The sequence below is a fragment of the Mus caroli genome, unplaced genomic scaffold, assembly GCF_978045245.1.
Source record: "Mus caroli unplaced genomic scaffold, Mus_caroli_1 scaffold_3, whole genome shotgun sequence".
Classification (NCBI taxonomy): Eukaryota; Metazoa; Chordata; class Mammalia; order Rodentia; family Muridae; genus Mus; species Mus caroli.
The window spans coordinates 82,868,097-82,888,710 of record NW_028227258.1 but is presented as its reverse complement, the minus strand read 5'-3'; the positions used below and the strand labels follow the sequence as shown (position 1 = coordinate 82,888,710).

General features: G+C 40.6%; 1 protein-coding gene across 1 annotated transcript in view; it reads left to right on the top strand.

Moving 5' to 3' along the window:
- The first annotated feature begins 2,366 nt into the window (after positions 1-2,366).
- The window catches only part of Spmip2 (sperm microtubule inner protein 2), an 84,678-nt gene continuing 66,430 nt past the window's right edge, over positions 2,367-20,614 (top strand). The window contains exon 1 of the mRNA XM_021157840.3: positions 2,367-2,517. Within this exon, the coding sequence (XP_021013499.1) occupies positions 2,457-2,517 (61 nt within the window). The 5' untranslated portion in view covers positions 2,367-2,456. The remainder of the gene's footprint in view (positions 2,518-20,614) is intronic.

Below are 20,614 nucleotides of genomic sequence, written 5' to 3'. Positions count from 1 at the left end.
TAGGAATTCAAAATGATACAACCTTTATGGGGTGGGAGAATAAAGGTCTATTTGCCTTTCCCTTTAAACCAACAGCATCATTTCCAGAAGTCTAGTCCAAAGATGTTGGCAAAAAGCTGCAGATGTATGCAGAAATTATATTTTATAGCACTGTGTGTGTAAAAAGTATAATCCAATATATATAATCCAAAAATATAATCAGACATGTTTTTTGGTTTTTTGTTTTGTTTTATTTTGTTTTGAGAACAGAGCATTTTCACAGAGAGATGCTTTGTGATGATCCAGTACCTTTAAACACTGTAATCAGGATTGGGTAGCCTCTGAGAATAGAGAAGATTCTGTAACAGAAAAGTATGATACAGGCCTGGGTCAAAGGAAACAACAAAGAAAACCAGGAATACAAGAAAGATTTGACTCCAGTTGTCTACAGTGGGAAACAGTCGGTTCTGTTTGACAGCACAGAGTGATAAAAATGGGAAGGACTCCTGTGTGAGCATCCTCGCACAGATGTCTGTGTAGTCTAGTTGTCTCAGGACAAGCACACTGTGTGTTGGGGTAACCATGCTTTGTACCTTACTCTCTCTCTCTCTCTCTCTCTCTCTCTCTCTCTCTCTCTCTCTCTCTCTCTCTCTCTCTCTCTCCCTCCCTCCCTCCCTTCCTTCCTTCCTTCTTTTTTATTTCACCCTGAAACTTGTCCCTGTAGGACATTCTTTAGAAATGCTGAAAGACTGATTTCCAGAGTGGTTGTACAAGCTTGCAATCCCACCAACAATCTGGAGTCCACCTTCTTGAGTTCTTTATATATATTGGATATTAGTCCCTTATCTGATTTAGGATAGGTGAAGATCCTTTCCCAATCTGTTGGTGGTTTTTTTGTCTTATTGATGGTGTCTTTGGCCTTGCAGAAGCTTTGTAGTTTCATGAGGTCCCACTTGTCAATTCTCGATCTTACAGCACAAGCCATTACTGTTCTATTCAGGAATTTTTCCCCTGTGCCCATATCTTCAAGGCTTTTCCCCACTTTCTCCTCTATAAGTTTCAGTGTCTCTGGTTGGTGGGATTGCAAGCTTGTACAACCACTCTGGAAATCAGTCTGGCGGTTCCTCAGAAAATTGGACATAGTACTACCGGAGGATCCAGCAATACCTCTCCTGGGCATATATCCAGAAGATGTCCCAACCGGTAAAAAGGACACATGCTCCACTATGTTCATAGCAGCCCTATTTATAATAGCCAGAAGCTGGAAAGAACCCAGATGTCCCTCAACAGAGGAATGGATACAGAAATTATGGTACATTTACACAATGGAGTACTACTCAGCTATTAAAAAGAATGAATTTATGAAATTCCTAGCCAAATGGATGGACCTGGAGGGCATCATCTTGAGTGAAGTAACACAATCACAAAAGAACTCACACAATATGTATTCACTGATAAGTGGATATTAGCCCAAAACTTAGGATACCCAAGATATAAGATACAATTTGCTAAACGCATGAAACTCAAGAAGAATGAAGACCAAAGTGTGGACACTGTGCACCTTCTTAGAATTGGGAACAAAACACCCAGGGAAGGAGTTACAGAGACAAAGTTCGTAGCTGTGATGAAAGGATGGACCATTTAGAGACTGCCGTATCCAGGGGTCCATCCCATAATCAGCTTCTAAACGCTGACACCATTGCATACACTAGCAAGATTTTGCTGAAAGGACCCAAATATAGCTGTCTCTTGTGAGACGATGCCGGGGCCTAGCAAACACAGGAGTGGATGTTCACAGTCAGCTATTGGATGTATCACAGGGCTCCCAATGGAGAAGCTAGAGAAAGTACCCAAGGAGCTAAAGGGATCTGCAACCCTATTGTTGGAACAACATGATGTACTAACCAGAACCCCGGAGCTCTTGTCTCTAGCTGCATATGTATCGAAAGATGGCCTAGTCGGCCATCAATGGAAAGAGAGGCCCATTGGACTTGCAAACTTTATATGCCCCAATATAGGGGAATGCCAGGGCCAAAAGAATGGGAATGGGTGGGTAGGGAAGTGGGGGGCGCTATGGGGGACTTTTGGGATAGCATTGGAAATGTAATTGAGGAAAACATGTAATAAAAATATTAAAAATCAAAAAAAAAAAAAAAAGAAATGCTGAAAGACACAGGTGATAGAGCCCTTTAGGCTGTTGTAGGACTTTGTAGACAAGATTCTTCTGGTTGGTTGTGGACAGTGGTGGTGGGATGCAGCTCTTGGGCATCCTCCAGTTCTGTCTGCTCTTGGCAACTGGAACTCAGAGCTCTGGTTCTGGAACATCTGCTCCCTGTGTCATAAAGCATCCTTGGCAACTGCCCAGCTCAGTTCACAGACAAGGAGAGCAGAGACACGGTCTTTGCCATTTACTGGTGCACTCACTGTTCTGAAGACGTTCAGGCAGTAATTGCAGCAAAGAAATTTAAACTTCAGCCATGGCTTTGTCACACCGGGAGCCACACTGTGAGACGGTGGGAAAGCGCATGATCATCACAGGTGAGCAGAGCATGTCTTCATTTTCTCAGAGGTCTAAGCAATTGTCGGACAGTGAAATAACCACAGGACTGTGCCTGTCATGGATACATTGTTGTTATCAACAGGTCATTACAGCCACTGTCAGTCTACCAAAGCTAACATGGGTAAATGAAGGTTTTCTATAGCATAATCATGATTAGTGTAAGGAAAACTACTTGATGTTAATAAAAAGTATCTTGGTCACATTTTTCACTATTAGTGATTTAGATTTCTTGCATCTTTTGCAACTGGACCTGTTTTATGGATAAGAATTTGAGCAAAATTAAATAGATTACTTTTAAAATGAATGTAAAATTCTAAGCATTATTCTATGTTTTTGACGTTTTGGTTTTGGCTGGCCTGGAACTCTTTATGCAGACCAGGTTGAGCTTAAATTCATAGAGCTCCACCTTAGTCTGCCTCTTGAGTGCTAGGATTAGAAGTATGCATACCACACTAAGCAAAACCAGGTTATTTTATTTTATTTTATTTTACTGAAGATGTGCTTTAACCCTCATAAAATTGTTGGATTACATTTTATTCTTTTAACTTATACTTTAAACGATTTTGGCTCTGTGTGTGTGTGTGTGTAAGTTATAATAATCAAATCCAAAAAATAATCCTATAATATGATGAATTACGTCAAAGTCCTATGGACATGAAGCAAATTTCCATAGTATTTTCTTTATTTTATCCTTTTTTTTTTCAAATTCTGAGCATATCTAATAACCTTGCAGAAAACAATTCACTGCTCACTTACTGTGGGCATCTGTGAGTCTTCTATCATCACTCTCATCCAGTTCTGTCTTGTAAATCTTTTGGAGCCTACAGAACCAACTTATCCAGTCTTAGAGCCTGTGTAAAAGAAGGTCTCCTTCGCTCCTGGCTTGCTTCACAGCAGGTGGGGCATAGCGACCAGATTAAAGCCAGTAGCCCTTCACCTCCCTCCACAGAACAGCTGGCTCAGGATGGGTGCAGACCTACATTTGTCCAGGTAATTTCAGAAGTGACAAACCAAGATGAAAGCTGAGGCTGGTATAAACCAACTGGCTTGGGTGTGTGTGAGTCTGCAGTAGTCAGGAACCCACATGAAGGCCTAAGGAATGGTTCTGGATGGTTCCTCCTACGTCTGAAATCTTTCCTACCGTGGAGTCTTTCTAACTAGTCTTTAAAAGGATTGGGTGGTAGTGTTTTACAGGAAATTTATGAAGTACACAACATTTTCCTATCCCACCACAGCTTCCTCAATAATTTATCTGGGGTTGACGGTTGAATCCAGGGCTTTGTGAGCACTAAGCACATGATTTAACCCCAGCTCTTTTCAGTTGAGATCTTTTTGTTAGCAGGGTAACTTGTTACAATTCACGAATCAATAGCAAAGCATCATTAACTAAAATGTTAGCTAAAATGCACACTCTATTCAGATGTCCTTAGTCTTACCTAATGGCCTTTGCCATTCCACAAATCTACTGAGTGGCGTTTAGCTGCCACACCTCCCAGGAGTCAATGGCCTGTGACAATTTATGAGTATTTTCTTGCTTAGACCTTGTCAGTTTTAGAGTACATACAGGTGTGTGTGTGTGTGTGTGTGTGTGTGTGTTATTTAGGAGAGCTATCATATTGTACAAACTTGTAAGCCTGACTTACACTGTGGATCCTCACGGTAGGTACCCAGCTGAAGTAGAAGTTGGTAGGTGATGATGTCATTTTCTTCTCCCCTCCCACTACTGCGTAGCCTCGACTTTTCCTTGACACTGAAGCATCCTATACACATCATCAGAAGCACCTCTGCAGGAGAGAGTTATCTCCTCCTCATCTTTTCATGGATTCACTCATTTAAATTCATATAAGCTCATGAATATTCATGCTTTGAACTAGGCTCAGATGCTAATCAGTTGGTGTTGTAAAGTCCATCCAGCTTTGGCCACCGTGCTCTTCCTGCTGTCTGCTGTGCCCACCTTGGCATACTGTGACACGGAATGGGGTTGGTTGACTTGTATTCTGACTCCTTTCCTTCTGGCTCTAGTCCTAGAACTAGCTCTTTTCTTGGTTTCTTTCATCAGGTGCCAGGGGTGATCATTGCTGTTGGAAGGTCGTTTTTTTTCAGACAGTTTAGACTGACAGAACAAGGAAATATGTCTGTATATGCTAACTTGTATAAGCATGTATCTATAGATAATGTGTGTACACTAACCATCTGTGTCTATATTAAGGTCAGGATGAATGAGTGGAATGTGTGTGAATAGACTCTCTCTAGGTAGTCTAGGCTGGCCTTGAACTCACAATCCTGACTCATTTAGCCTTCTTGTAGTCTATAACTGCTTCTGTAGCTGTCTCTTTCCCTGGGTTCATGGCTGGCTAAATTCAAACGTTTTGTGGCTGTTCTCTGTCCTCAGGTCCCAACGTTAGCTTAGTTTTAAACACTGTTCCCTTCTAACATGGTGCTCATTCAATGCCCTCTGATTTCTTTCTTTTTATTCAATAATTTATTTGTATTCACTCACTTCCCAATTGAAGACCCCTCTCTCCTCTCCTCTCCTGTCAGCCCCACTCTATACCCCATTACTCCCTCCCCTTCTCCTCAGAGAAGGGGAGGCCCCCACCTTGGGTACCACCTCACACTGGGACATCTAATCCCAGCAGGACTAAGCACAACCTCTCCCGCTGAGGCCCAGTCTGGCAGTCCAGGTAGGGGGAAGGGGATCCAATGGCAGGCAAGGGAGTCATATACTGCCCCTGCTCCAATTGTTAGGGGACCCACATGAAGACCAAGCTGCACATCTGTTACATATGTGTAGTGGGCCTAGGTTCAGCTCCTGAATGCTCTTTGGTGGCTCAGTCTCTGTGATGTCAGGTTAGTTGACTCTGTAGGTCTTCTTGTGGTGTCCTTGGCTCCTCCAACTGACTCAATCCTACCCCTGACTCTTCCACAAGACTCCTTCCACCTGATGTTTTGACTGTGGGTCTTTGCATTTGTTTCCATCCGCTGTTGGATGAAGCCTCTCAGGAGACAGTTATGCTAGGCTCCTGCCTACAAGTATAGCAGAGTATTATTGATAGTGTCAGGGGTTGACTCTCTTACATAAGATGGATCTCAAGTTGGGAGTCCTCTGATTTCTACAGAAGGACAAAATGGAACTCTTCCCCACTGATGACCCACCCCAGAGGTTCTCTCTCTCTTAGCAAAGCCTGCAATTGGGTTTGAGGCCTGTGAGGGCTTGTAGGAAGAGCTGCCAGTCTCTTCCTACCAGGGCCACAAGGCTTACCTTTTTCCTAAGGCTTCTGCCTGCCTCCCCTACAGGCTCTGAGGTGGGCTGGTTACTTCTGGTGCATCTCCCTTCTTTCCTGCCCCTTCCTACTGTCCTGTGACCTTGTGAAGTTATACAGCTCATCCTTTCTCTCTTTGTTAATAGAGCCTATATTTCCTTCTGATAACACTATTTATTCTTTAAGAATTTTATACAATGCATTTTAAACATACTCACCCCCTCCCCAAATTCCTTTCTCTACCCAACTTTGACATTTCTTCCTTTGTGTTTCCTTTCCTCCAACAAGTCCAGTTTGTGTTGCCCAGAGTGGTTTCTGTCCTGGCATGTGGTTGACCTAGCAGGGCCCTGTCACATTACCTTAAAAAAAATGACTTTCCTCTTTCAACAGCTATTAAACGTCAATAGCTCCCCAGCTAGTGGAGGGGTTTCTTTCATACATGCCTGCCTGCCTCCTCTATGCTGGGTAATTAACACAGAGACCCTTACCTGGTCATTGTGAAAATAATAAGACTGTGGAGAGCTCAGCCCTAACGTAGGTCTATTATCATCTCCTGACTCTCCTTCATAGAGTCACGAGGGGGTTGTTTCTAACCCTCAAGATGAGTTTTAATCTTGTGTCTAACAGTAATTCTTTCCCCTGGGGTCATTCTGGCCACTTCCTTTGGCTTATCTCTGCATCTCAACTACAGTGTGAGAAATGTGTTTCCCCTCCCCACTGCCATTTTACTCAGGCCCAGGATCCAGATCTGTTATTAACTGGTCCTGTGGGCAAAACTTCACCAACCAAGTATGGCGTGCGTGTCCTTACAGCTCCTGTGCCTCTGTTCTCACAAGCTCTCCTTGTTTCCAGTGACTAAGGCCAGCAGCGTTTCTTCTCCAGCCCCTTTGCTGCATGTCCTTACATTTGCAGTATAGGGTTTTGTTGTTTTACCTAGGAGCTTCCTCCTCGCACTTCCCAAGTCATTTTTCTTTATTGTCACAATAAATTGTCCCTTTATAAATGTTAGTTTTTTGGTGTTTTTTTTTTTGACAGATACTTAAGGATAACAGTATATCTACTGCATACAGAACAGTTTTAACTAAAGACTCCCCCTGCCTCATTCATTTTCTCTTTTCTCTTTTTACATTCCTGACAACCACTGAGAGCTTTACTCTACAGCCTTGCCATCAAGCTAGAGTTAGGTAGGAGGATCCTTCTCCTGTGGGTTTGGGACTACCCTATCTATTTATATAGTTAATGGACAAAATATGAGGCCCTGCCTGAAAACTAAACAAAATGTAAAATAAGCAAGCAAAACAAACACACGGCCACACTCAGAAGCATGTATTATAACCTCGCCCTCTCTGTAATGCCACAGAGCTGGAATCACACCCTGTGTGCGCTTGCTAGACTGATGCCTTCCTTTCGTTACACAAATAAAGGGGCTCTTGTGGCTTAGTAGCTGATTTTTTTTTTCAAATTGTTAAATAATATTACTTCGTGTGGCAATTCTTCCTTTTGCTAATCCATTCACCTTTTGAAGGCTCCGTTCCAGACTGGGGCATTTGTGAAGGTAACTGCGATAAACATTTGTGTTTATGCTTTTGGCTAGACATATTTTCAAGTCTATTTCAGAAATCTCTAGCTGTGTGGTTTGTGTATCAAATGCTTAGCTTCTATTCTAATTAGCTTTGTATTGCTGTGATAAACACCAGGACCAAAGGCACCTTGGGGAATGGATCACATATCTGAGGTCACAGTTCATCTCTGAGGGAAGACAGGGCAGGAATTCAAGGCAGGAACCTGGAGGCAGGAACTGAAGCAGAGAGCATGGAGGAGTGCTGCTTACTGACTTGCTCCCCATGGCTTGCTCAGCCTGCTTCCTTACACAACTGAGGACCACCTACCCCGTGATAGCACAACTCACACTGGACTGGACCCTCCGGCATAAATCAAAGAAGTACCCCATAGACTTGCCTACAGGCCAATCTGATGAAGCAGTTTCTCAACTGAGGTCCCCCTCTTCTGAGATAACACACGCTCACACCAACAGAAAGCAAAACAAACAACAAAAATCCAACCCGTACAGTTTCTTAACAAGTGGCCCAACAATCTTCTAAATTAACTCTACCATTTTGTGTGTCCATTAACAGGGACAGACATGAAGCTCTGTGTCCTGGTCAGCACGTGGGACTCTGTTATTTTTACTTTTAACTATCCTAGCAGATGTGCAGTTGCTCTGTGAATTCATAATTCTCTGCCAGTCAGCAATGCTGCACAGATTTCCATATGGTTACTTGCTGTCTCTGCCTTTGTTGGTGTCATAGATTCAAGTTTGCCCACTTTAGAGTAAGTGGGGCAGTTTTGGTTCTGTGTGTGTGTGTGTGAAAATCCTTTTGTGTTTTTTTTTCTTTTTTTTTATTAGATATTTTCTTTATATACATTTCAAATTTCAAATGCTATCCTGAAAGTTCCCTATACCCTCCCCCCACCTTGCTCCCCTACACACCCACTCTTGCTTCTTGGCCCTGGCATTCCCCTGTACTGGGGCATATAAAGTTTGCAATACCGAAGGGCCTCTCTTCCCAGTGATGGCTGACTAGGCCATCTTCTGCTACATATGCAGCTAGAGACACTAGCTCTGTGGGGTACTGGTTAGTTCATATTGTTGTTCCACCTATAGGGTTGCAGACCTGTTCAGCTCCTTGGGTGCTTTCTCTAGCTTCTCCATTGGGGGTCTTGTGTTCCATCTTATAGATGACTGTGAGCATCCACTTCTGTATTTGCCAGGCACTGACATAAACTCATATGAGACAGCTATACCAGGGTCCCTTCATCAAAATCTTGCTGGCATATGCAATAGTGTCTGGGTTTGGTGGCTGATTATGGGATGGATCCCGGGGTGGGGTAGTCTCTGGATAGTCCATCCTTTTGTCTTAGCTCCAAACTTTGGCTCTGTAACTCCTTTCATGGGTATTTTTTTCCCTATTCCAAGGAGGAATGAAGTATCCACCCATTGGTCTTTCATCTTCTTGATTTTCTTGTGTTTTGCAAATTGTACCTTGGGTGTTCTATGTTTCTGGGCTAATATCCACTTATCAGTGAGTGCATATCTAATGACTTCTTTTGTGATTGGGTTACCTCACTAAGGATGATATCCTCCAGATACATCCATTTGTCCAAGAATTTCATAAATTCATCGTTTTTAATAGCTGAGTTAGTATTCCATTATGTAAATATACCACATTTTCTGTATCCATTCTTCTGTTGAGGGACATTTGGATTCTTTCCAGCTTCTGGCTATTATAAATAAGGCTGCTATGAACATAGTGGAGCATGTGTTCTTATTACCAGTTGGAACTTCTGGGTATATGCCCAGGAGAGGTATTGCTGAATCTTGCGATAGTATTATGTCCAATTTTCTGAGGAACCTCCAGACTGACTTCCAGAGTAGTTGTACAACCTTGCAATCCCACCAGCAATGGAGGAGTGTTCCTCTTGCTCCACATTCTCGCCACCATCTGCTGTCACCTGAATTTTTTATTTGATCTTGGCCATTCTGACTGGTGTGAGGTGGAATCTCAAGGTTGTTTTGATTTGCATTTCCCTGATGATTAAGGAAGTTGAACAGTTTTTCAGGTGCTTCTCAGCCATTCAGTATTCCTCAGTTGAGAATTCTTTGTTTAGGTCTGTACCCCATTTTTAATGGGGTTATTTGAATTTCTGGAGTCCAGCTTCTTGAGCTCTTTGTATATGTTGGATATTAGTCCCCTATCTGATTTAGGATTGATAAAAATCCTTTTCCAATCTATTAGTGGCTTTTTGTCTTATTGACATTGTCTTTTGCCTTACAGAAGCTTTGCAATTTTATGAGGTTCCATTTGTAAATTCTTGATCTTACAGCACCAGCCATTGCTGTACTGTTTAGGAATTTTTCCCCTGTGCCCATATCTTCGAGCCTTTCCCTCACATTCTCCTCTATTAATTTCAGTGTCTCTGGTTTTATGTGGAGGTCTTTGATCCACTTAAACTTGAGCTTGGTATAAGGAGATAAGAATGGATCAATTCACATTCTTCTACATGATAACTGCCAGTTGTGCCAGCACCATTTTTTGAAAATGTTGTCTTTTTTCCACTGGATGGTTTTACCTCCCTTGTCAAAGATCAAGTGACCATAGGTGTGTGGGTTCATTTCTGGGTCTTCAATTCTATTCCATTGATCTACCTGTCTGTCACTGTACCAGTACCATGCAGTTTTTATCACAATTGCTTTGTAGTACAGCTTAATGTCAGGCATGGTGATTCCACCAGAGGTTCTTTTATTTTTGAGAATAGTTTTTGCTATCCTGGGTTTTTTATTATTCCAGATAAATTTGCAAATTGCCCTTTCTATCTCAGTGAAGAATTGAGTTGGAATTTTGATGGGGATTGCATTGAATCTGTAGATTGCTTTCGGCAAAATAGACATTTTGACTATATTAATCCTGCCAGTCCATGAACACGGGAGATCATTCCATCTTCTGAGATCTTCTTAAATTTCTTTCTTCAGAGACTTGAAGTTCTTATCATTCAGATCTTTCACTTCCTTAGTTAGAGTCACACCAAGGTATTTTATATTATTTGTGACTATTGGGAAGGGTGTTGTTTCCCTAATTTCTTTCTCAGTCCATTTATCCTTTGTGTAGAGAAAGGCCATTGATTTGTTTGAGTTAATTTTATATCCAGCTAACTCATTGAAGCTGTTTATCACGTTTAGGAGTTCTCTGGTGGAATTTTTAGGGTCACTTATATATACTATCATATCATCTGCAAAAAGTGATATTTTGACTTCTTCTTTTCCAATTTGTATCCCCTTGATCTCCTTTTGTTGTCGAATTGCTCTGGCTAGGACTTCAAGTACAATGTTGAATAGGTATGGAGAGAGTGGACAGCCTTGTCTAGTCCCTGATTTTAGTGGGATTGCTTCAAGCTTCTCACCATTTACTTTGATGTTGGCTACTGGTTTGCTGTAGATTGCTTTTATTATGTTTAGGTATGGGCCTTGAATTCTTGATCTTTCCAAGATTTTTATCATGAAGGGGTGTTGGATTTTCTCAAATGCTTTCTCAGCATCTAACGAGATGATCATGTGGTTTTTGATTTGAGTTTGTTTATATAGTAGATTACGTTGATGGATTTCTGTATATTAAACCATCCCTGCATTCCTGAGATGAAGCCTACTTGGTCATGATGGATGACTGTTTTGATGTGTTCTTGGATTCAGTTTGTGAGGATTTTATTGAGTAATTTTGCATCGATATTCATAAGGGATATTGGTCTGAAGTTTTCTATCTTTGTTGGATCTTTCTGTGGTTTAGGTATCAGAGTAATTGTGGCTTCATAGAACAAATTGGGTAGAGTACCTTCTGTTTCTATTTTGTGGAATAGTTTGAGAAGAGTTGGAGTTAGGTCTTCTTTGAAGGTCTCATAGAACTCTCCACTAAACCCATCTGGTCCTGGGCTTCTTTTTTGGTTGGGAGACTATTGATGACTGCTTCTATTTCTTTAGGTGAAATGGGACTGTTTAGATCATTGATGTGATCCTGATTTAACTTTGGTATCAGGTATCTGTCTAAGAAGTTGTCCATTTCATCCAGGTTTTCTAGTTTTATTGAGTATAGTCTTTTGTAGTAGGGTCTGATGATGTTTTTGGATTTCCTCAGGTTCTGTTGTTATGTCTCCTTTTTCATTTTTGATTTTGTTAATTAGGATACTGTCCCTGTGCCCTCTAGTTAGTGTTGCTAAGGGTTCATCTATCTTGTTGATTTTCTCAAAGAACCAGCTCCTTGTTTAGTTGATTCTTTGAATAGTTCTTTTGATTTCCACTTGGTTGATTTCAGCCCTGAGTTTGATTATTTTCTGCCGTCTACTCCTCTTGGGTGAATTTGCTTCCTCTAGTTCTAGAGCTTCTAGGTGTTCTGTCTGGCTGCTAGTGTACACTATCTCTAGTTTCTTTTTGGAGGCACTCAGAGCTATGAGTTTTCCTCTTAGGACTACCTTCATTGTGTCCTATAAGTTTGGGTATGTTGTGGCTTCATTTTCATTAAACTCAAAAAGTCTTTCATTTCTTTCTTTATTTCATCCTTGACCAAGGAATCATTGAGTAGGGTGTTGTTCAATTTCCACATGAATGTTGGCTTTCTATTATTTATGTTGTTATTGAAGATCAGCCTTAGTCTGTGGTGATCAGATAGGATGCATGGGATAATTTCAATATTTTTGTATCTATGGAGGCCTGTTTTGTGACCAATTATATGGTCTATTTTGGAGGAGGTACCATGTGGCACTGAGAAGAAGGTATATCCTTTTGTTTTAGGATAAAATGTTCTGTAGATATCTGTTAAATCCATCTGTTTTATAACTTCAGTTAGTGTCCATGTGTCTCTGTTTAGTTTCTGTTTCCAGGATCTGTTCATTGGTGAGAGTGGGGTGTTGAAGTCTCCCACTATTATTGTGTGATGTGCAATGTGTGCTTTGAGCTTTACTAAAGTTTCTTTAATGAATGTGGATATCCTTTTATTTGGAGCATAGATATTCAGAATTGAGAGTTCATCTTGGTAGATTTTACCTTTGATAAGTATGAAGTGCCCCTCTTTGTCTTTTTTGATAACTTTGGGTTGGAAGTCAATTTTATTTGATATTAGAATGGCTATTCCAGCTTGTTTCTTCAGGCCATTTGCTTGGAAAATTGCTTTCTAGCCTTTCACTCTGAGGTAGTGTCTGTCCTTTTCCTTGAGGTGGGTTTCCTGTAAGCAACAAAATGTTGGGTCCTGTCTTTGTAGTCAATCTATTATTCTATGTCTTTTTATTGGGGAATTGAGTCCATTGATGTTAAGAGAAATTAAAGAAAAGTAATTATTGCTTCCCATTATTTTTGTTGTTAGAGTTGAGATTCTGCTCTTGCAGCTGTCTTCTTTTAAGATTGTTGAAGGATTACTTTCTTGCTTTTTCTAGGATGTAGTTTCCATCCTTGTGTTGGTGTTTTTCCTTTATTATCCTTTGAAGGGCTGGATTTGTGTGAATTTGGCTTTATCCTGGAATACTTTGGTTTCTCCATCTATAGTAATTGAGAGTTTTGCTGGGTATAGTAGCCTGGGCTGGCATTTATTTTTTCTTAAGTTCTGCATAACATCTGTCCAGGATCTTCTGGCTTTCATAGTCTCTGGTGAGAAGTCTGGTGTAATTCTAATAGGCCTACCTTTATATGTTACTTGACCTTTTTCCCTTACTGCTTTTAATATTCTATCTTTATTTAGTGCATTTGTTGTTCTGATTATTATGTGTTGGGAGGAATTTCTTTTCTGGTCCAGTCTATTTGGAGTTTTGTAGGTTTCTTGTATGTTCATGGGCATCTCTTTCTTTAGTTTTGGGAAGTTTTCTTCTATAATTTTGTTGAAGATATTTGCTGGCCCTTTAATTTGAAAATCTTCATTCTCATCTACTTGTATTATCTGTAGGTTTGGTCTTCTCATTGTGTCCTGGATTTCCTGGATGTTTTGAGTTAGGATCTTTTTGCATTTTCCATTTTCTTTGATTGTTGTGTTCATGTTCTCTATGGAATCTTCTGCACCTGAGATTCTCTCTTCCATCTCTTGTATTCTGTTGCTGATGCAAATGGCCTGAAGAAACAAGCTGGAGTAGCCATTCTAATATCAAATAAAATTGACATCTATGGTTCCAGATTTCTTTCCTAGGGTTTCTATCTCCAGCGTTTTCTCATTTTGAGGTTTATTGTTTCTACTTCCCTTTTTAGGTCTTGGATGGTTTTGTTCAATTCCATCACCTGTTTGGTTGTGTTTTCCTGTATTTCTTTAAGGACTTCTACCTCTTTAGCAGTGTTCTCCTGTATTTCTTTAACTAGTTCTACCTCTTTAGCAGGGTTCTCCTGTATTTCTTTAAGTGAGTTATAAAGTCCTTCTTGATGTCCTCTACTATCATCATGAGATATGATTTTAAATCCTAGTCTTGCTTTTCGGGTGTGTCAGGGTATCCAGGACTGGCTGAGATGGGAGTGCTGAGTTCTGATGATGGTGAGTGATCTTGGTTTCTGTTAGTAAGATTCTTATGTTTGCCTTTCGCCATCTGGTAATCTCTGAAGTTAGTTGCTATAGTTGTCTCTGGTTGGAGCTTGTTCCTCCTGTGATTCTGTTAGCCTCTGTCAGCAGATCTGGGATTCTAGCTCTCTCCAGAGTATCACTGATCAGAGTACTCTCTGCTGGCAAGCTCTCCTCTTGCAGGGAAGGTGCACAGATATCTGGCATTCAGACCTGCCTCCTGGCTGAAGATGAAGGCCTGACACAAGGCCTGTCCCAGAAGATGTGTTGCCTCTGCAGTCTACATACTCACCTGCACAGACTGGTCTCTGAGGGACATGGGACACAAGATGGCTCTCTCACCTGCTCTGGTGGCCAGAGCCCTCCCTGGCAGACACCTCTCCTCTGGCAGGGAAGGTGCCTGGATATCTGGAGCCCCAAACTGGGTCTGTCCCAGAAGCTGAGTCGCTTCTGCAGTCTGCTCGCTCACCCTTCGAAGTCCATGAGCTGACCTGCGCAGACTGGTCTCTCCAGTTTGGTTTCTTATCACTGAGTCTTAAAGATTTTCCATGTATCTTGGATAAAAACCCTTTATTAGCCCAATATTTTATAAGATTCTGTCCAGTCCTCACGGGACTTGTCTCTTAACACATATGCTGTTAATTTATAACCAGACCCAAGAGCACACTGTCAGGACTAGAGAAATGGCTCTGTGGTTATGAGTACTTGCTGCTAAACTCATTAACAAAATGGGCAGTCTGCTTTTGTTGGGCAAGGGCCACAGTGGACTCGGGTGTGGATTCTAACTACTGCAAAAACGCTATTTAAAATAAGTTACTTTTTTAAGAGCCTGGTGTCATTTTAATGAAAACCTGTTGTCCAAAATGACCGTGATATATATATATACATTCTGATATATATATATATATATATATATATATATATATATATATATATATATATATATGGGAAGTCTGGTTGAACCTTTTGTCTTGTAGACAGTCTTATAGGACGTTAATGAGAGGGTCTTTGGAAGTTATCTGCCTTCAAACCAGGTCTGTGCCTCCAGGGCAAGTCGACCAGCACCTCATGTCACCCCTTCAGAAGTGCAGTGTTCTTCAGAATACTGGGGTTCACCAGTCAAAGGGGAGTTCCAATCTGAATCCAAGGGGTGGGGTTTTATTACATCCTAGGAAATGTCCATTGAATGGATTAATCTGTGGGTAATTAGAGACTTGAGAACCCAAGGAATGATGAACTGTTCGTGTCTGAAAAGCTGTATATCATACCACTCTCAGACCCCAAAGTTGTAGGTCAGTTGGGTCATTCAGACAGCAGGAACACACCTGTTTTGACCCTGCTATGGCAACAAAGAGGAATGGCAGATGATATCCCAGTTAAAGAGAGAATAGATAGAACACCTAAAAGACTAGTTTCACTAAACTGATACTTTAAACTTATGTAATAATTTAATGACCAGATAGTTTAAAATAAACTTTGACCTACATTAGCCAGATTTTTTGTAATTGCTAATCCTAGACCTTAGAAACTTTGATATCGTGTATGATACATTTAAGTCTAATCCTCTATGCACCTTAAATAACTGACTCAGACCTTTATAACTTGTAAAAGCTTTTTAGTTTATTTTGTAAACATATATTCATGTTAATCTTTATATATATATAAAATATATAAATTATTATTATTATTATTTGGTTTTTCGAGATAGGGTTTTTCTGTATAGCCCTGGCTGTCCTGGAACTCACTTTGTAGACCAGGCTGGCCTCGAACTCAGAAATCCGCCTGCCTCTGCCTCCCAAGTGCTGGGATTAAAGGCGTGCGCCACCACCGCCCGGCTCATAAATTATTTTTATCTTTTATCCTTTTAACATTTTTTAAACACCATGAGATTTTATAGTCATATAGAAAGATCTTTTTTTTATATATAACATTGACCAGGATGGCCTGTTCATCTCTTCTTTTTGTGAGAGTGTATTAACATTTAATTGTTTTAGCATTTACTTGTGATTGTTTAGGCCAGCATAGTAGACAGTAGGAATGTTATTGTTGTTTAGCATAGAGGAGATATATATCGTATTTAAAGGCATGGACACGAGTTATTTTTATCTAAAAGGAGGGCAACTGTCTAAGAGGAAGAACACCGAGCAGAAGCAATCAACTCATTAAGATCTTGCAATTCTGCTAGGTCCTTTCAAGGATTATAGTCGCCTGTCCTTCCTCCTACTTAATTGCTGCAGAAACTGGCTTGAGTGTCCATGACAACCATCTCACATTCTAGGCGTGTCACTTGTTTCCTTGATATGTCATTTAACTTGGCACTTAATCCTATGTAAACCGAGTTTGCCTCTAGAGCTCCAATTACAACCAGCTTCAGCTCTTGAGGGATATTAATGTTATGCTGTCATTTAAATCTTAAAGGTCCTCCAAATGTCCAAATGAAAGACCCAGTCTATGGAGTGGTACCGTTAGGAGACAGTGGAACTTTTATTCCGAATATCAAATCAATGAAACAGAATAAAAAACTCAGAGGTAAGGTCACATAGCCTCAGCTGTGCAGGTTTTAGCAAAGACTGTGTAAAAAACAGACATTGGAGAAGAGACAGCTTTTTCAACAGTGATGCTGGGGAAACTGGGTATTTACAGATAGAATAAAATCAGATTCATAACATAAAATCAATCAAAAAGAGGTCAAAGACTTCAACTAAAATTTTGAAACTCCTAGAATATAGGTTAAACATTTGAAGATATGGGTAAGATGTTTCTGGAAAGAACTCTAATAGTACAAGGAAACAATCTTATAAATCCACAAATAGGAGCACATGAAATTGAAAAGCTTCTTCTGTATAGTAAAAGAAATATTCACCCGAGTGAGAGACAGCCTACAGAATGGGGTGGGGGGAAAAGCTATTCACCAGATGGAGGGAGAAGTATAGAAATAATTTTAAACACTTAAAACCCAAATCCTTTGATCAATAAATAGTCTAAAGAACTGAATAGATAGTTATTAGAAGAAGTACTACAAATGGCTAATAAATACTTGAGAAATATTCAATATCCTTAGCCATCATATTGTTTGTTGGGGTGGGAGAACATACACGGACTCTAATGCATAAACATGGAACTCAGAGGAAAACTTGCAAAGCTGGTTTTCTCCTTCCACCATGTGTGTCCTAGGGGTTGAACCCAGGTCTTTAAGCTTGGTGGCAAGCGACTTTGCCCACTGAGCCATCTTACTCACCCAAATTTTTCATTATTAAAACAGGATCTCCCTGTGTTGCCTAGGTTAATGTGGAATTCATTATGTACTCTAGGCTGGTCTGACTTTGCAAACTTTCTGTGCTCCATCACGGACTGACACTTTCTGCCTCAGCCTCCCATGCTAGGATCACAGACATGTCCATCTCATTGTGCCTAACTTACAAATACATTCTTTACAAGATTTTTTTTTCTCATGAATTTCCACTTGACCCAAAATAGAGATAGGTGTTTAAACAGTGAATATGAGACACTGAAAAAACCCATAAGCATATGCTGGGGTTGTACCTGTAGTCTCAACCACACCAGAGACTGCAGAAACATGAATAGGAAGATAGCTTGAGCCCAGGATTTAATATACTGCCACGGAAAGGCCTATTTAGAAAAATTAATTAATAATTAACTAAATACAGAAGCACAGAATTAGATGATCTAGCTTAACCTGATGTTTTTCATGAAGCCACCCGTATTCAGAGTTCAGAACTGCTGAATCGTTTACCCAGCCTAGTTCAGAGAGAAGGGACATCTCTGCCCAGCCTCTGTGTGCCTGGGCTGTTTGTGAATGTGATACTCAGATTGCAGCCTTAGTAAAAAAGCTAACACATTTAGTCAGCCATAGTCTTTGTAGGAGAAAACCAGTGTATAGAAGCCAGGAATACTGCAGCACTCCCACTTTGTGAAAGGGTGGCCATTACATATGACTTTTGTTAGAAGCACATAAGCACCGGAAGCCTCTAGGAAAAGGGCAGAAGCCAGTGTGATGGGTGAAAGAGGAAGGGGTAGAGGAGAGCCCAAGTGTATGTGTAATTGTCAAGAGTATTGCTCCATTAGCCTGAGTTTCAGTCCTACTTATTCATCTCTTTTGCCCTGTGAAACTGTCACACTAATAGTTATGTCTCAAATCCAATTATTTTAAAAATAGAACATGACTTCACACAGAATTGCCAGTGGTTTCCTGTTTGAGGAAAGAACGAGACAGCTCTCCTGCTACACACACATTTGGCTTAAGTCTCACGACTTCAGTCCACGAAGGAAAGAGCTCAGATTTCCAAAACGGGATTAACAGCAAAAGCTCATACACAATAATGAGCTGAGATGCCAGATTGGTGAAGCTGCATTCTACTTATTGATATTTAATTTATTTTATACTGTACTCATCCTGTTGGCGTAGTGTGTAATTTGCCTTGATTCATTTGTGTTGTTGCTGGAATCTGTGAACAGTGTTCGACTTCTTACCATAAATCTTTGACAAGGAACAACTAAATAAAATAAAAATAGAGACTTACAAGGCTGGGGCTGTAGCTCAGAGGTAGGACACTTGCCTAGCATGATCAATAATTTGAGATCCAACCCAGAAACGGAAGGAGGAGGAAAAGCAGGAGGCCGAGGAGGAGGAGGAGACAAAAAAATTAACAACTTAGTTGGAAATTATTTTCTGATGGGATATAAGAAGCCATTTGTTTGAAGTGAACTTCTGGCTTTTCTAATGACACCTGCTGAGTTTTTTTTACCCCAGAGGACATGGTACTGAAAGACCAAAAGCAGTGAGCTTATATATTTAATATTTTTCTTTGAACGCTTTTCTTTTTGTAAGACACATTATTCGTTTTTAAAAAAACCTATGTACCACACCAAAAGACCTTACCTTGGGGTGCCTGCATTTCTAAATTAATCACTACACCTTAAATTGTTGACCTAACCATCATTGATCTGATTCGTTGCCATGGAGCTGAGAAGCATTGACCCAACCCTTGGGAGAGGATGTCTAGGACAAGCTTGTTTGCTTTTGTCTTTAAAGAACAAATAAATCCCTTTATTATACAAGCCAAATTATCTTAATTTTCTCAAATGGGTGTTTTGTAGGTTTTTTGTTTATTGTTTTTAAGATTTATTTATTTTATGTGTGTGAGTGTTTTGCTTGCATGTATGGCTGCGTACTGTGTGCATACTTGGTACCCATGGAGGCCAGAGGAGTCCTTTTGAGTGCCTGGAGCCAGAGTTACAGATGGTTGTTACAGCTGCCATGTGGGAGCTGGGGTCAAACTTAGATCTTCTGCAAGAACAGCACATGTTGTAACCACTGAACCATCTCTTTATTCCTCCTCACCTTGTAAATTTTATAAGAACATGGTCCAAGCTGGGCAGTGGTGGTGTACACCTTTAATCCCAGCACTTGGGAGGTAGAGGCAGGCAGATTTCTGAGTTTGAGGCCAACCTGGTCTACAGAGTGAGTTACAGGACAGCCAGGGCTACACAGAGCAACCCTGTCTTGGAAAAAACAAAAAACAAAAAACAACAACAAAAACAAAACAAAACAAAACAAAAACCCAAACCAAAACCACTGTCCAATCATGGAGGAACACACTAATTGTGTGATTAGTTTAAATGAATAAAGCATTCCTTGGCTGACATTATGTGCTGGACAGTGTGTTAGCAAATATGAAGAAACACAAAGTTTCTACTGAAGAAGTGACGACTAAAAATCAGATATTAATTTGAGCTTTTCCTCCTAACCTTCCTAAATACAATGCTCTTATCAATGTATAGTTTTGAAATAATTATACTTATTTAATATGAACTCAGCCACTAAAATTTTCCCCTCGAGAAAATAATTACCTGGGAGAGGAAGGTGTTGAGGTGAAGACACACAAACAAACAAACCTAGTTTGTTTTTGTTTTTTGTTTTTTGTTTTTTCTTTTACTTTTTTGAGACAGAGTCTTGTGTATAGCCTTGAACTCACTGTTTAGCTGAGAGTTACCTTGAACTTGTGATCATCCTCACTGGGCCTCCTGAGTGCTTTCGGTACAGGCACACTCTACCTTGCCTTGACTGTATGTGGAGTTGTGTATACGTTGGACAGGCACTCTCCCAACACGGCTGATGTTCCAGCCTCTCCTCTTATCTTAACAGCCAACCAAGTGCACTTTCTCTTTTAAAATCTGAAGTCCCAAGTACTTTTGTTTGTTTTGAGACAGTTGGCTAAGTTATCTGGCTGTTCTGGAACTCGTAGAGATCTACCTGTCTCAGCCTACCAAACGCTGTGATTAAAGCTGTACACCTCCATGCTTGGCCTTCCTAAGTATTTTTAAAGGGCAAATGAAAGGAGGGGAAAAAACCCTAAGATCATCTAAGCAAATGATTTTACATCCTCTATGTGACTTTGATTGCTGTGGGCCTACAAGCCCAGATATGGTCAGGCTTCCAGTGGTGCCTCTGTTCTCCTCTCAGGGTCCACACAGAGTAGAGTACTGCGAACTCACAGTCCCAGTACACTGTACACCTACCATGTGACCTTGGATAGGATGTCATGCCTGGAAGCACATGTTATTATCTGCAATGAGCTTAGCATGAGCTAAGTACGCTAGCACATGCTGAGCTCTGTATACATGTTGGCCTGTCATCTGACACCTATTACAAGTGACTCAGGTAAGCACCTGATTATCAGGCCTGAAGATAGGTGACTTGTGATGCTGTTAGGGAC